At 49.2% G+C, this 16953-nt stretch overlaps 1 protein-coding gene across 5 annotated transcripts in view; it reads right to left on the bottom strand.

The window, feature by feature from the left end:
- Positions 1 to 5523: 5523 nt before the first annotated feature.
- Positions 5524 to 16953, bottom strand: part of PTBP1 (polypyrimidine tract binding protein 1) — a 32642-nt gene continuing 21212 nt past the window's right edge. For 2 of the 5 annotated variants that reach the window (XM_064174947.1, XM_064174951.1), the window contains 7 exons: positions 16365 to 16454; positions 15019 to 15161; positions 12273 to 12306; positions 11569 to 11661; positions 10389 to 10605; positions 9807 to 9884; positions 5524 to 8927 (listed from right to left, as the gene is read on the bottom strand). In XM_064174947.1, the coding sequence (XP_064031017.1) occupies positions 8795 to 8927; positions 9807 to 9884; positions 10389 to 10605; positions 11569 to 11661; positions 12273 to 12306; positions 15019 to 15161; positions 16365 to 16454 (788 nt within the window). In that variant the 3' untranslated portion in view covers positions 5524 to 8794. The remainder of the gene's footprint in view (positions 8928 to 9806; positions 9885 to 10388; positions 10606 to 11568; positions 11662 to 12272; positions 12307 to 15018; positions 15162 to 16364; positions 16455 to 16953) is intronic. The other 3 variants (XM_064174948.1, XM_064174949.1, XM_064174950.1) reach the window with 3 other exon arrangements.

Genomic DNA, 16953 nt, shown 5'->3' with positions numbered 1-16953 from the left:
GCCAGCAGTGCCAGGTGCTCCCCCCAGACTGCTGAGGGAGGGTGGCTGTGTGGCACCTGGGGCATCAGTGCCACATGTGTCATCCTGCAAAGCCCTGGGGATGGGGTGGCAAAGCACATCAGGAGCCCCTCACCAGAAAGTGCCACCACAGCAGTTTTCCTCTGCATTGCTGTGGCAACACAGAATCTGGCACCTTGCTGGGCTCCTGTGTGGCACCACCAGCAGTGGCACTGCCAGCAGGGTGGTGGCACAGCCACAACGTTCATTGGCCTTCCTGCAAAGCCCTGGCAGGGAAGTTGCCAGCCCAGGGACAGAGACTGGCAGCTGTAGTGCAGACATCAAGAGTTCCTTTGGCATCCTCCTGTGCTGCCACCTTCCCCAGACCTGCTACTGTATGGAAACAGCAAACCCTTGTGTGACCTGTGCCTGGTGCTGAGCAGCCTCTGCTCCTGTTTGCCTTGGGGAGCAGAGGGCACCCACCACATGGAGCCTTCCTGGGGCAGATGGGTAGGGCCAGGAGAACAGGCAGCTGGAAAAACAGCCAAAGCAGGAGAGGAATGCCAGGGGGCAGAGGCAGATATCTGGGGGATATCTGGAAAGGCACAGTGAGAGAGAGCAGTGGGCAGCTGGGTTGGCAGCCCCCCGTGCTCCAGCCTGCCCTATGCCCACAGCACAGGGGCTGGAGCAGCCCCAGGACCACCCTAGTTTGCAGCAGCTCCAGAGGACCTTGGCACTGAGGTGGATTTGACTCTGTAGCCCGTGGGAGCTGGCAGCAAGCAGGAGCCAAGGCCCGTGGTGCCACCACCAGAGCTGCCCCAGCCCAGGGTGCAGCAGCAGGGGCAGGGCCGTGCTCCTGTGCCCCCCAAAAGTGGGGTGATGTGGCCATGGCACCAAACTGCCACCGCCAATTGGATTAGCAGTGGATATCCCCGAGCCTCCGCCCCGCAAACACCGGGATTATCCCGCAGCTCCCTGGCTCCGTGCTGGAAAAGCCACCCGGGGATTAGTGTGACGATCGCTGGCAGCAGCTCGAGGGGTGTGGGGGGCTGGAGGGGCTGCGGTGGGGGTCCTGGTGGCTGTTGCCTGCCCGGTTAACGAGATGGTGAGCAGAGGGGGGTGGGGGGGGGTCCAGCACCATCGGGCAGCTATAGCGCTGCAAGCTGCCGCGGCGAGGCTCGGTGCTGGCGGAACTGGAAGCTGGAGCAAGCCTTTGGCACCGGTTGGGGTAGAGCCTTGCTCTGGCAGCCCCTTGGAGGGGAAGGGGGGAGGTGGTGGTGGTCTCATCGCCTGCGCCTCCACCGCCGCTCTCACGGCTCATTGCGGTGAGCGATGGCGTCGCAGCCGCTTCGCTGCCTCTGACCCAGCCGTTCCCATAGCAACTGCCAGCCCCGCACCCTCCCGCAGACCCCAGCCCTCCACCCCCCCCACTTCGGGCAGCACCCCCAGCAGTCGCTGCTGCAGTGCTGTGGGGACCCATGAGGCTCGGGAAGGAGCGGGAGCATCCTCATCTTCATTCCCCTTCTCTTCATCCTCATCGTCTTCCTCCCCACCACCAGCACCCTGCCCTTGACCACGGGGAGATGAGGCAGGGTCCCATGGGAGCTGCCAGATCCCATCTCATCAATCCCAGAGCCCCCCCTCGGGCAGGAACCAGGCGGAATTGGGAGCTGCAGCAGGGGCTCTGTGTAAGTGCCCCCCAGCTTTGAGGGGCCGATGGGCCCAAGCCTTCCGAGCAGCGGGAGGGGCTGGCAGGTAGGCATGGTGCACCCTTGGCACGGGCTTCATCCGGGCCCCTGCCGTGGGCCAGGGAGTAGTCAGTGAGTAACCACCTCCCATCTCGGATCCCATCTGCCAGGAGCCCCCAGGCACATCACCGTGGCCGCCAGGGAGAAGCCCCCAGGTTTCTGCCACAGGGCTCAGCCTCTTCCCACTCCCAGCCAGAGGTACCTGCTTTGGGACACCCCCTCCAGAGGGAGTGGGCAAGGGGAGAACCCCCTCCTCATTAACCAACCCTCGGTTGCTAATTGCTCTTGAGGTGCTGGGCACAAACAAAGGCTCCCACAGGACCTGCTCAGCGTAGGGAAGGGCCCAGCCCTGGGCACGGGTAGGGATTAGGGACCAACGAGAGGGGTCTGCTGTCCTAAACTTGAGGGTGACAACTCAACACCTGCCCCACAGCATCTTTGTCTGAAAAGGCACAGATTTGTTACCCTGGATTGGGCTTCAGCACCCAGAGTGAGGGGGTCCCAGGGCCTCCTCCTCCTCTTATGCTGCAGTAACCTTTCCCCCCTCTCTCTGGGCAGGAGCTCGTGTGGAAGGGCTGATGGATCCAAAGAGCTCCTGCATCCCCAGGTCAGCATTTCCCTGCTGGGGAAAGATGTGAATCATACAACCAGAGAGGCTGGAAAAGTCCTCTGAGATGATCAGGTCCAACCTTCCACCCAGCACCTCCATGGCCATCAAACCACCACCCCAAGCACCATGGTCACACATTTCTTGAACACCTCCAGGGATGGGGACTCCACCGACTCCCTGTGCAGCCTGTGCCAATCCCTGACCACTCCTGCAGCAAACAAATCTTTCCACATCTCCAACCTAAACCTCCCCTGGCACAATTTCAGGCCATTTTCTCTTGTTCTACCACCTGACCCTAGGGAGGAGAGACCTAAACCTCCCCTGGTGCAGCCTGAGACTCTTTCCTTTTTGTCCTGTCTTTAGTTACCTGGGAGAAGAGACCAACACCAGCCTCACTCCAACCTCCCTTCGAGGACGTCCCCCTGCTGCCAGCTGAGGTGGCCCAGTTCCAGCACGGGTAGGAGGAGCTGGCTGTGGTGCAGAAGCACCAATGGGCAAAGTCACGCCAGCGTGTCCCCCCCCCCCCGCCAGCACCTGGGCGTGGGCTCTGCCACCTTCCCTGCGTCCTCCCCTTGGCACCGCAGCAAACAGCAGGACTCGGATGGTTTGGAGAACATCCCACCTGGATGCATCCCTGCGTGACCTGCTCTGAGTGATCCTGCTTTGGCGGGGGGGGGGGGGTGGGGGTGGGTGGGTTTGGACTCGATCATCTCTGGAGGTCTCTTCCATCCTCCTACCATCCGGTGACTCCGAGCGATTCTGGTGCCAGGCTGACCCAGTTCGACTCATCCACAGAGGTCACCCAGCCTCAGCCTGGCAACTCTGGGGCCCACGGGGATTTCTGTCGTGGGGACGGACGGGACAGTGAAGGGACAGCGAAGGACAGGCAGGATCCGTCCCCTCGCAGGCAGCTGCCGCCGTTCCCATGGTGACCAGCCCATCACGTGCGCCCGCCCTGCCATCGATCTTTGCTTCGCCCGCAGCGAGAGAGGAGACCGCAATTACCGCGCCGGGCTGATGAGCAATGCCCAACTCGTCCGGGAGGGACGGGACGGGGCTGGGCGATCCTCCCACGCTGGAGCCCTCCTGCTGTCCCCAGGCTCCTCTGCCGTGGTGCCTGCGCTGCACGGGAAGCAGAAACACAGCACCGGCGCCGCCGCCTGCGCCTTTACCATCTTGCCACGAACTTCCAGAGCTCAGGACAGGCTGGAGCGAGCCAGGGCAGAAGATGCCTGCGTGCTAGGAGGGCTCTTGCCCGCCTGTGTGGCAGATTAGGCTGCAAGAAGAAAGGTTTCCCATAAGAAAGCCAGGAAGAGTTTTGACAAGGTCTTGGAGTGGCAGGAGGAAGTGAACTGAAGCTTGAGGAGGGCAGATTGAGGGCGGAGATGAGGAAGAAATTCGCGACAGGGAGGGAGGGGAGACACTGGCACAGGCTGCCCAGGGGGGCTGTGGATGTCCCCTCCCTGGAGCTGCCCAAGGACAGATTGGTTGAGGCCTTGAGCAACCTGGGCTGGTAGGAGGTGCTCCTGCTCCTGGCAAGAGGAGTTGGAACTGAACGATCTTCAAGTCCCTTCAGCTCCAAACCATTCAATGATGATGCTATGAGGACAGGCTACAAGAGTTTGGGCTCTTGAGCCTGGAGAAGGCTTGGAGACCTTGGAGTGGCCTTCCACAGGACCAGGTCGGATGAAGCCTTGAGTGACCTGGGCTAGCAGGAGGTGTCCCTGCCTATGGGGGTGTGTGTGGAACTGGCTGAGCTTTGAGGTCCCTTCCAACCTAAACCATCCTTTGATTCTATGATTCTCTGAACCTTCTCAGCATTAGCTGCTACCAACCTGATCTAAAAACCCAAAGGGGAGCAGGAGATGCTTGCTCTGGAGCCCCAGCTCATTCCCTGTTTGGAGTGGATCAGGCTCCAGTGCAAATAGAGCACCTGCAGAAACAAACCAGGGCCTTGCCCATCCCTGCAAGGCAGCAGGGGCACAGTCAGCTGGGCCTGGCTTCCACACCAACAGCCAGCCAGGGCAGAGGCAGCTGTTACAAATCCTATTACACTCTCCAGGAACAAGAGATCTCTTTCAGCAGCTCCAGGCTCCTGCAGGACATAGCACACAGGAGGCTGCAGCCCATACCCTGCCACCTCCCCAAGCCATTGCATGTGATGCTAATGTGACTCCACACACACGGAAGGTGTCCAAAAGGACAGAGCAGAGCCACAGAAGCAACAGCTCCATCCATGGATTCCAGCCTTAAAAACACAGCTTGCCTACCTCGTGCACCAGTGCTGCCAGCTGCTAAGGAGGGCACTGGGACAGGGCTGCAGCCCTTGCTCCTGAGACTAGCAGCAGGGCCTCGGTTTGGGGTGGTTGCCACCCTTAAGGGGCTCAGCTGCATACTCCAGTCCCGGGGTGGTCTCGCACCTCATTTCCCCCCCGACCTGAGAGGCCTGTTCAGCCACCCTGCCCCCTCCCCAGGAGGGCTGTCACCTCCAGCGCCATCGCTGCCCTGCGACACAAAGCTCCTCAGATGTGCCTCTAGCGTCTGAGCTGTTGAAGGTCCCAGGGAACATTTCCTTTCGGAAAGGAATTTTAACCCTTAAGAAGCCAAACCCAGGTGAGGAAAGCGCTGCTCTTGGGCAGGTGGCTCAGCCCCGCAGCCTCGCACTGGGGAGTAACCCAGGTGGTCAGATAATCCCTACGGGAACCCTGCCAGCAGCTGCTGGATGTGGAACTAAGCATCCACCGACCATCTCCAACCCATCCACAGCACAGAACCAGAAAGTGTTGGACTGGAAAAGGTTATTTCACGGGGAGTAGTTGGAATATATGGAAAGTTTAGGAACATGAAGTGGAAAAAAAAAAAAATCACAACAAACACAAAAGTGTTGGAGAGTGACAAAGGCAAAGCATCAGTGGAGGCCCCAAGATCTCTGACCCTCCTCCTAAGCACCGAGGGGCTCAGACCCCACACTGCAACCCCTCCAACTTCGCAGAGGTGCTGACGTGGACCACAGCACCAAAGCCAGAGGTTATGTGAAGAGTCAAAGTCACATAAAATGAGGCAGCTGGAATTAAATCAGAAAGGAAAAAAAAACAACAACAAAAAAAGTAATAATCAGAAGCAAAAAGGGGAAAAAAAAAAAAAGGCACAATAAAAAGATAGGAAAAATCAGAAGCAAAGAATACAGAAGAAATTTATTGAAAGCACAAGTACAGACTGGCCAATAACTGCATTCTACAATCTGACAGTAAATAATGGAGCTACAGAAAGGTACAAAGGTTGTTATAAAATAGTTTTTAATTTCTTTCTTTTTTTTTTGTTTGGTTTTTGTTTTGTTGGTTTTTTTTGCAGTACAAACATTCTTTGAAAAGAGGCAAAAAAAAAAAAGAGGAGGAGATGGAATTTGACTGATGTTGTGGTGTAACTGTTTTTAAACCCTCCCCCACCCCCCACCACCTTCCACAATACTGAACCTGGAACAGCTGTTATCAAAATATACAATACATCTGGTCACCGTTAAAAAGAAAAGCCCTCCCCCCCCCCCCCAAAAAAAAAACAACCCAAAAAACAACAACTGAGTTTTGCTGCCCCCTCCCTCCCCCTTTCCTCTTACAACAGGTATAAAAAAAATCATAAATATGTACACCCTTTTGTTACTCACATTCTTTACATGCAAACACAGGGACCCAAAGGACAGAACCCCTCCCTCCCCCCCTCCCCAAGCTTGGGTTCTGAGGTCAGCTCAGCCTTTTAGACTTGCATTTTGCAAACTACAGGCAAGCCTGCAGGGTGGCAGAGGCCACCGAGCAGGTCTCATCCCAACACATCACTTTCCAGCGTCTCCCCCTAGGGAGGTTGGGTGATGTATCTTACACCGCGGTGGTTCAGCTCGGGTTGCTCAGGGATCGGCAGGGCTGAGTTGGGTTTGCAGCCAGAAGGGAGATAAACTAACTTCAGGTGACAACAGCCACCTAGAGTCTGCCCCCTCCTGACCCTCAGACACTGGTGAGGACGCAGAGAGCCCTCCAGAGGAGGATCAGGAGGTTTCACTAACAGGCACACTCCAGGCTGAGCGGTAACACGAACCAGCATTCACACCTCAGCTCAGCCGGGACACCACTGTCACTGGGATGGTTTTAGTGCTCCTCAGCCACCCAACCTGAGGACCTGGGCAAAACCAGGATCATCCACCTCAGGGCAGCAACCCAAGCTGAAGCCCACTCACTGCACAACACTTCTCCAGCATAATTCACATCCTCGAGTTCAGGGAGGAACTACAGAAAGTTAAGACTTCTCCAAACACTCAGTGCTGGGCAAGTCAAGAGCTCCCAGGTGAAGCAAGGAAATCAAAACTTGCAACACTAAGACAATTAAAAAAAGAAAACAAAAAAAAACAACCCCCAAAACTTTGGTCCACAATTTGCAGAAAAAACCCTGAAAACAAGTACAAGATTTGTGTTATTTTGCATCCCAAGAGGTTGCAGGTTAGAGAGGGAAATGTAAGGCAACATCGGATTACACTAGAGAAGGCAGAATGGCCTGGAAAGAGTTGTAAGCCAGGAAACAAAAATACCAAATCTGGTTGGGAAAACACAATCTGCTGCATTCTACTTCTTAATCAATTCCCTTCCTAGAACTTAAATGATCTGGGCTTATAGGTTAAGGTAGGAAAAAAAACAACCCCAAACGACTTTATAGCCTAGGTCCTTTCACTTCAACCGCCGAGCCGCTTGCGCTCCTTAACTCCCAATAGTGGCTTTCCAAGCTGCTTTGCTCACCGTTGATTTATTGACTTCATCACAAAGCTTCCCTCCCTTCTCAGTCATGACCTCAGCCTGACAACTAAATTCCTGCCCTACAGCTTCAATTACAAAAGAAACAAAGTACAGTATACGAGGGTAATAGCACGAGGAGGAAAAAAAAGGAGTAAATTTAGATTACATTTATACCATTCTTATCATTCTATTAAAAAAAAGGTACTTAAACTATTTCTTTTGCATATAAAGATTAGAATATTTGGTCAACTGGAAATATTGCTAGGCACAGATGACAGCAACAGCATCAAAAAAGTATAATACAGAGAATTAAAACAACAACAATGGAAAAAAAAAAAGCTCAAATGCTGAAGACATGCTCTAAAGAATGGATGACAGAGCTACCTTGGTCTCCTTAGTCATCTCAGATCAGGGGGCACAAAAAAGAAAGGTGACCCACGAGGACACCTCTTCTAAATGTGGGGTAGCCAAGAACTCCTCAGGTCCTAGCTGAGTTAAAGATATTTACACACACACACAGAGACATGATTTGGACAATGATTCGTCTTCACAAGTGGCCTGCAGTGGTTGATTTTTGTCTCTTGATCAATGCTCTTGCAATGGACAATGGAATGTGAGTTGGCTTTGGGAATGCTTCCCCCACCCAGAGCCCCCTCTGCCTAACTAGGGACAAAAAAAGAATGCCTGAACCAGGCAGCAGTTTGCTGATGAGCCACAGGCAGTGAGCAGTGGCTTGGAACAGGTGACACTGAGACATGTCATGGACAGTAGGATACAACTGCTGGGAGAGTCAAAGCCCAACTGTTTTCTTTATCCACTTTGCCAGCATCAATTCATCCTTCCCTCCTACAACAGAGTTCAGGCATCAACCTTAACTCTCCCAATTCCACTCCCTGCAGTTCAAGATGGTTTTGCCTATTTTTCCCCCCCCCCCAAAAGAAGGAAAAAAAAAGCTTTTAAGGCACAGGACAGCAGATGCACAGTTAAGGTAGGATCAATGCAACTTAAAACGAACCAACTTTGTGCTGGGTGAGTTGGGAGCTCCTAACCACCAGGGTGTTCTGCAGAATCCTGACTCAGAAGGCGCTCAAGTGAATTTACACAGTGGTTTTAGGTCTTTTTTTTTTTGTGTGTGTTTTGTTTTCTCTTCTTTTCAAGGCATAGATGGGTAAAGAAAAGAACAAAAAGGCATCGGTGTGAAACCTGATAAAACTCGGTGGGATCTGCTTTCTTTTGTCAAAGGAGAGGGAAGAAGAGGAGCAGAAAGGGAAGGGGGAAAATTTCCCAGAGCAGGTTTTCCAAAGTGTAAACTTCAACTTGTGATTATTTTTTTTATTGGAACAGTCAGGATTTGTTACCCACCACCCACAAGGTCAGCAACATGGATTAGATTTCATTTGCTTTGCTTTTAAAAACCGGTAAACTGATTTCTCTTTAAAAAAATAAAATCTCTGCTCTTTTAAGGTCACTTCAGCTGCATTTTTTTTTTTTAAAGTGGCTTTTTTTTTTTTCTTTCTTTCTGGAATGATGGAAGTTGAAACCCCTCGTGGTGTTCAGTCTTTTTCAAGGCAAGGCTGAACCCAAGAGGTTTTAAGTCAAGTCCGTTTTCGTTTGTGTTTTGTTGTTTTGTTTTTTTTGCTGTTTTCAGGCCTTCCAAAAAGCTTTTAAATGGTAGACTTGGAGAAGGACACACGCAGGTGGTGGTTCTCACCCAGGTCGTGGTTATGGAGGTCGATGAGTGACTGAATGGCTTCTTCCACAGAGCCCATCTGGATCAGAGCCATTTTCCGGTCCTTCCTGGGAAGATACAGCTTTGTCACGTTTATGCCACCACATGCAGAGCTTCCCTCACTTCATAGAATGGGTTGGAAAGGACCTCAAAGATAATTCAGTTCCAATTCTTCCCCCCCCCCCACAGGCAGGGACATCTCTCACTAGCACAGGTTGCTCAAGGCCTTATCCAATCTGGTCCTGAACACCTCCAGGGAGGTTGTGGAGCACAGAATGGGATCTTTGATCCCTCGGCAACCTGTGCCAGCATCACCCTGCCCTCACTCTCAATTTCTTCCTCCTTTCCACTCTCCCAGCTCACAGACACTGTTCATCATCCTGTCACTCCCAGCCCTTGTCCAAAGTCCCTCCCCAGCTCTCCTGTGGCCAGGTACTGGAAGGATGCTCTAAGATCTCCCTGGAGCCTTCTCTTCTCCAGGCTGAAAAGCCTCAACTCTTAGACTACAACCACAAGTGAGGTGCTTCAGCCCTCTGACCATTTCTGTGACCACCTCTGCTCCCAAAGCTGAAAACTTGATCCAGGTTTTCCTTTCTAGCACTCAGTGAGGCCAGCAGAAAATTAACCACCCAGGTAACTGCAATGTGCTTTTTTTACATGGAGGAGTCCACCTGTACAATGAACTCATCCAGACTTCTCAGCTGCCCTGGTTTTACTCAACTTGTACTCACCACACACTCACTGCCCTGGGCTGTTCTAGAATTCTTTATCCCAGAGTGTCAAGTATTGCATCAGTGATGTCTCTGCTCACCTTACACTTGGCCTGAGCTAGACCTCAACCAGAATTAAGCCAGACTTCTGGCTGAGCAGCAGAACCAAGCACCCTCCAACCCTTCTCATACCAAAAAGCCCAGTGCAAGAACAGAACACAAAAGAAAAACACTTACTGGAAGAATTTGAATCCTTTGACTACGCCACCATTGCTTGAAAATAACATCTTAAGGTCTTCTTCAGTTATTGAAGGTCTGAAACAGAGTTTTTCCTGTCAAATGTATGTTGGCAGACTGGTGTCTAAAATCAATGAGCCTTTTTTAAGTTCTCTAGTAGCAGCTTCTTGAGCTGAAAGGCTGTGAGAGCCACAGGGAGATGGATGGGCAAACCTTTCCTCCAGCTAGCAGGAGCTGACTTCTTTTGCTCTCAACACATCTGGAAACATTATCAAACCTGACTGTACAGGAACTCTCCAGAGGGACTTATTACAGAACTGTTTCAGATAGAAAAGACCTCTAGGATAGAGTCCAACCTGACACCACCATGGCCACTAAAGTCCCCAAGTGCCACATTTACACCCTCAGTGTCACCAGGTGGTGATTCCACCATACATTACAGAATCAGAGGGCTGGAAGGGACCTCTGGAGATCATGTAGCCCAACCCCCCCAAGCCAGGGCTCTAGATGAAGCAGAGCAGGTTGCGCAGGACAGCATCCACCTCCCTGGGCAGCCTGCTCCAACGCCTGACTGTTACTTACGCAATATTGGACAGGTGAAGAGTGGCAGATGGGGGAAAGATGTTCTGGAAATTTTTGGAGCCTGGTTTCTTGAAACGATGCAGAGGAGAGTTCCCATAGTCCTTGGTCAGGCCACGGTCCTCCTGATCCGTGCGGGGGAGCTGCACTGTCTGGTGCTTGGACAGCGTGATCCGGATTGTCTTCCCCAGCAGCTTCTGCCCGTTTAGATGGCTCATGGCTGCAAGAGGTAGACAGAAGCTGACTGCAGCAGCACTCACTGCTCAGCTCAGCTCCAGACCTACAGCATCCTTCCACTTCTTCCCCAGAAGACACTAGACCATAGTATCAGAATGCCAGGCTGGAATAGACCCCAAGGGTCATCCGAGTCCAACCTTTAATTCTCTGCAGGAGTGCAGATGAGTTCTGCCTTGTTGCAGTGTTCAGTCTATCCTCCACTCTGGATTACAGAATCCTAGAATAGGCTAGGTTGGAAGGGACCTCCAAAGGTCATCTAGTGATGACATCCTCCACTAGATCAGGTTGCTCAGCCTCAGAAGCATAGAATGGTTTAGGTTGGAAGGGACCTCAAAGATCATCCAGTTAAAGCCTTCTGCCATAACAGGAAGACTTCCCGCTAGAACAGGTCACTCAAGGCCTCTTCCAACCTGGCCTTGAACACCTCCAGGAAGGCTGTGGATCACAGAAGCACAGAATGTGATCACAGTCTGTGCTTCACAGTCTCCCTGGGCAACCTGTTCCAAGGTCTCACCATCCTCCCTAATATCTAGTTTGAATCTTCCCTTTTCCAGTTTAAACCCATTAACCCTCATCCTGTGGTTACAAGACCCTGTCAATAGTCCTTCCCCAGCCTTCCTGTAGGGCCCCTTCAGATACTAAAAGGCTACTATTGTCCAGCCTGATGCTGAACACCTCCAAGGATGTGGCCTAAACTACCTCCCTGAACAACCTGTTGTAATGTTCCAACAGCCTTATGATAAAGAGCTTGAGCATCCATATCTACTCTTTGTGCAAAGGAGCTTCTCCAGAGCTGTCCCAAGCTCACACTGCATACCCAGACACAACTAAGGGTGTGGACACATTCAGGTTTGGTGGCTTTTTGTTTTGGAAGAGCAGTACTGATGTGAAAGCTTTAATTAATCATTAGGTCTGTTAATGGGCTGATACTGTGAAGCTTGCTTACCAAGCTGGGCCTGGTTTCCATCAGTCATCTGAACCAGAGCATTCTCTTTCTTATTAAATAAAATCTTCACCCTCTGCACATCACCATAGACTCCTTCAAAAAGCGAGGAAACAAGAACAGTCTTAGGCAGGAGGGGGGGGAAAGAACCCAACCCAAAGTCTCATTTAATTTAATATTAGCTAAAAATCAATTCCGACAGCAAAAAAAAAAAAACAACCAACATCCATTCACCAACCAGAACTGATCTCATTCCAACCACAGTTAACTTATTCTGCTCTAATTAAGGAAAATTCTTACACAGCAGAATAACAATGGAACAATACATTGGAAAAAAAATAAATAAAAGAGACATTGGGTTTCAGCAAAAAAAAAGCAAAACTCTTACTGCCAGAAGGCTGGACATGCTCTCACAATTTCAAACCCTTACAAAAGAAAACCAAAACAAGGCATGCAAAGCACTAAACCCATGCACAACTCAACAATAAAAGGCCAAACTAAATTAACCAGCAAAACAAAAAAAAAAACAACAAAACCCAAAGCAACAACAACAACAACAAATTAAACATAACGAAAATTAAAGCATTCAAAAAAAAAAAAGCAAACTGCAACATTTCTGAGGTCTCAACAACAAAATAATAATTAATAAAACCTCAACTAAATGAAACAATGAAAAAGGTAATAATAAAGTGTGAATAATAACATACCGAAAAGAATAAAGAGGCATTGGGGTGTAACTCTCTTTAGAGAACAGCAGAGCAAGGCAGCGGAGGGACAGGGAAGAGGTAAGGAATCGAAGGGGAGAGCGAGGTTGCACAAATCGTCCGAGGAAGGGCAGAGTCCCCGCAGGAAATGGCGAAATTGGTTGATGGATGATGAAGTTTTCAAGATGGTTAATATTGAAGGGCAGGTTGGTTTCCGAAGAGCAGGGTTTGTGTAATTTTTTTGTTTGGTTTGGAAAAGGGAATTTTAAAATATATATATATATTTATTATTATTATTTGTGTGTTTTTTTTTTTTGGTTTGTTTTTTTTTTTTTTTGTTTGGTTTCAGGTTTATTTTGTTTTGTTTTCAGGTTTTTTTTGTTTCAAGCAACAACAGGAAGCAGAAGTACCGTGCAGTCAGTTGGCAAAGAAATTCCGGATCAAGGGAAGAACAAAAAAAAAATATTCAGGGATGGGGAGAAAAGAAAAAAAAAAGTAGCAAAAAACACAGGTCAGTAAATACATAAGGAAATATGTAGTGTTCCATCAGTCAAAAAGATTTTTATAGATTCTACATACAATAACTCGTTTTACAGAACAGTTAATAGGTTTTTACCTAGTTGGAACACAACAATAAAGAAAAGGCATTTTTAACTTAAGGTATACAAAGAGGTTAAGAGACAGTATCACGACAGAGTGACTGCTACAGGGAGTCACACAGCAATGGGAGCTCCTGAAGTTTTGGCCTGGATGTCTTTTCTCCACTTACAGGAACTTCTTAGTAGAACTGACTCCGTGGATAAGTCAAAGACGTTAGGACCACAGGAAGCAGTCTGCCGCTGTAAGCAAGCAAAGCCCGATACAGAACCCAGATGCAGCCTTTAAAGCAGCACCACAAAACCCTCAAGAGGTCTGCTAGAGGCTCTCGATGTAGAGGAACTCAGCACCTCATTTGCTGCAGAGTCTATTCCCAGCCACCTCTGTGGCTTGGCCTCGTCACGTGGCAACTCAGAAGGGCAGAACAGCATCTCTGCATCTGTGGTACGCTCTGCACGCAGACAGGAGTCTGTATCCAAAGCAAGAATCAGCACAAGCTGAGGTTTCTTCCACTCACCATGGAATGGAAAGGTGGAGTAATTGCAGTTTCCATGAGTCCAGTTCAGAAAAAATAGCCCCTCAGGCACTACGGCAGAGTAGTCACTCCAAAGAAATACTGTCTCTTAACTAACTGGTTGTGGCACAGGTAAGTTTCTACAACACTGATTATACAGGCAATGGAAAAAGTTTCAGGTCTGTTAGTTCACAGCTTCAGTACAAGTATCAAAGTCTCTCTAGCCCAAAGATAAGCTGGATGGATAGTGAAGAGCTCATCCAAAAACACAAGGCATGAAATAACTGCTTGCTCCTACCGAGACAAGAGCTGTGCACAGCAGTTCAGACACTGCTCAGTGCTGTGAGCAAGTTAAAGAGGCACAGCACAGTCCCTGCACCTCCTGTCACTGCAGGGTCATCCCCAGCAACACACAGGTGGTAGCACAAAACTGCTTGGGAATAATGATGCCAGCTTTTAGTTGTGACTTTAATTATGGGAGCAAGCCAGAGCTGACAGTTCCTGGCATGGCAGAGGAGCTCCTAGGCAAAAAGCAACTCATCCAGATCCAAGCTGTGCTACAGCCTCTGCCATTATTTCATGCCCTGGAGAGAACAGTAATGACAGATAAAAAAGAGTAGTCTGAAATATTGATTCAATTGGGTCATCTCATCCAGAGTTAAACATTTTGATCTTTCATCACATCCAGGCTTCCCCTTTGATGCAAAAGAGGTTGTGGTTACTCTGACATCACTGCTAAGTTACAGAGCTTTGCAAAGTAGTAGTAACTTGTGTGCACAGTCCCACCACAGTTAACTCATACTCTGCTGCACACATCAGAAGTTTCTACACTTTCAATCCAACAAAGAGCCAAACAGAAGGCAAATCCAAGGTACCCATATGGAATTCTTATGATGCTCTTTCATTAAAAGCAGATTTTGGTTCAAATATTATTTGCTTCTCTTTTTTTGTTTGTTTAAGAAGTTCAAATATTTCAACTCACTAAGCAGAATTGAAAATGTAAACTGTGAGCTGTTAAAGGGGGTTTAGCTAAGGAAAAACTTCCAAGAATCTTGGAAAGGAAACAAAAAAAAATAAATGTGCAAGCACATGGCAGAGGGAAAATACTGCACAGGTAACAAGGTAAAGCTGGCAGGGGTCCAGACACTCCACAGAAAGAGCAAAGCTCAGAACAAACTCTCTCTGTAGGTCTGAATTAATGGATTAAAATCTAGAACATGCTATGAAAAAGGAAGAATGGACATGACTAGTCTGTGACCCCAGTGACACTGTCCCATGGGAATGGCAGGGGAAGACTCCAAATGAAGAGGGAAGGAAGGGAAAGGCATTGTAGTCTTTCTGGGGCAAGAGCAGGCAGGCAGCATCCTTGGTTTTGAACCAAAGAAGAGCAAGACTTCATTTGAGATGGACTTTTATATCCCTTCAGCAGCTGGAGTACTGAACTGCTTTGACTTTTGGGGCTGGCAGAGCAGGGCCATCTGCTTTTTCTAGTTCTGCCGTTTCCTTTAGGATACAGCAGGAATTCACTTTCAATGAGTTTCAGTACAATCTGTGTCCAGAAAGTGAAAGCAGAAGAAGAAGGAGAAAAAAAAAATTAAAATAATTAAAAAAAAAAGGTAAAGTTAGGACTTCACTAACCTCAGTATTCAGATTGCTAACCAGCAGAACTGAGTTCCCTGCCCCAGTGAGGCCGGGAATGGCAATCCGTCCTGCTGCAGCCGCTGCAGCTGCTGGGATAGCCAAAGGAGCCAGAGCTCCATGAACTGCTGGGACTGGCAGGCCTGGAAATTAAAGAATATTAACCAGTAAAGAAACTCACAGCACGTACTCTAGTGTGTATCTTGCTGCACCAGAAGGGAGAGCAGCACATCTGCCCTAACATGCATGTGATTGGCCAACAGTGACCAAGGATCCTGGAAGCAGGAGGCTCCAAATCTTGGTGCTCCAGGAAGTGTTCTCATCTCTCGCAGTGTTTGCTCTTGCAAGTGCCTGGTGCTCAGCAGGTGCCTCTTGGCACCACCTCATTGACTACAATATTCTGCAGGTTTCATGGGAAGCAGAAGCAGCACAAAGCCTCAGTTCCATGGGTGCAGGTCAGGTGCATTTGGAAGGGTCTTTCCCAACCAGTGCATGCCAAAAATGCTTTGCCTTTAAACATGCAACTGTTAAAGTTTGTTTTCAAGCATGCAACTATAAGGTTTCTCTCTGCAGGAAGAGATGAGGTGATGGAGCTGGGCTCCACCAGCTCATCTCCTCCTGAAGAGAGAAACCTTACAGTTCTGTTTCTCAGCACTTCCAGGCTGCTCACACCAACAGCTGTCACCTCACTACATTAGCCCTCCAAAGGGAAGAGCTTTCAAGCTCGGGAGGTCAGTCAGATGGCTTCTGGAAGCACACTGAGTGTCTCCCCACCAGGATAGGATGTTTGAACCAAACAGCAACCTTTGATCTGTACTTGACATAAGCAAAGAAATTCCATCAAGTCAACACAGCTTGGTCTGCTGTGAGAGCAGGAGCTGTTTAGTCTGGCACCCTAGTGGAAGGCTTTCATTTCAGGTACTTGGCTACTTCCCTTAAAGACCACAATTTGTTACCTGCAATGTGGCTGTTACAGTGCCAAGATTTAAACACCAACTTTACTCAAAATATTTAGGGAAAAAAAGGAGCAAGACTCCTTGCTTTTGACTACCATTCACAGTTGTCAGTCAGTTCCCAACCTCTTTCACCACAGAAAGAAATTTAAGTTCTCTCTCTTCCATCCTCCCAATTTTAAACACTTCTCCTATCCTTCTACTCCTATTTTCCTCTTTTCTCAGGGATACTACCTAGCCAGAGGTGCTACAGCTCTACTGGTCAGGTGTTGAAGCAGCATTCCCTGTGCCAGAATTTAGAGTTTACATGACTGGCCCCAACAAAAACGTCACCACTTAGCTTTAAAACATCAAGATGCTTCAATAGAAAGCCTATAAAAAACGTCAACTTACGAAATACAGTACCTGCAGCCTGAGGAATTGCAAAGGTAGGAGGAAAACCAGCTCCTGCATATGGAGAAGCAGAGATTATTCCTGGGGCACCTGGGAAAGATATGCACATCACACAAAGACACCCAAGAGCAAGAAAACTCTACACTTAGCTGGAACGTCTTGATCTGTCCTTCAATATAAGCACTTAGTTGAAAGCTAAATCCTAAAACATAAACAGCAATTCAAAAATGCCTCTAATTGCAACACTGAGCTTCAAGAGGTTACAAAAAAAAACATTCCTCCTACAACTCTGCTGTTCCCAAACAGCCCTTGGAATACAGCTGCTGTGCAGAACACAAGCTGGCTACTCTTCTAACTGCTTCACCACAACGGGAGTTCGTGAAACACAGGTTACACCACCCCAAGTTATCCGAGTCCACGCTGCAGGCAAAACAGCAGATGGCACTCGAAGCACAGACAGCTGGAGAGCCTTTCACAGCCTTCGCCCAGAGGGAGAAGAGCTTCCAAAGCAACAGCAAGCACCCACATCCGCGTGTTCCTACTACTACTTTGCACTGAGCAGCTCCCAGATTTACCTGGTTAGTCACAC

Source organism: Pogoniulus pusillus, chromosome 41 (assembly GCF_015220805.1).
Source record: "Pogoniulus pusillus isolate bPogPus1 chromosome 41, bPogPus1.pri, whole genome shotgun sequence".
Taxonomy (NCBI): Eukaryota; Metazoa; Chordata; class Aves; order Piciformes; family Lybiidae; genus Pogoniulus; species Pogoniulus pusillus.
The sequence above is the reverse complement of the archived record's forward strand: the minus strand, read 5'-3'. Positions and strand labels throughout refer to the sequence as shown.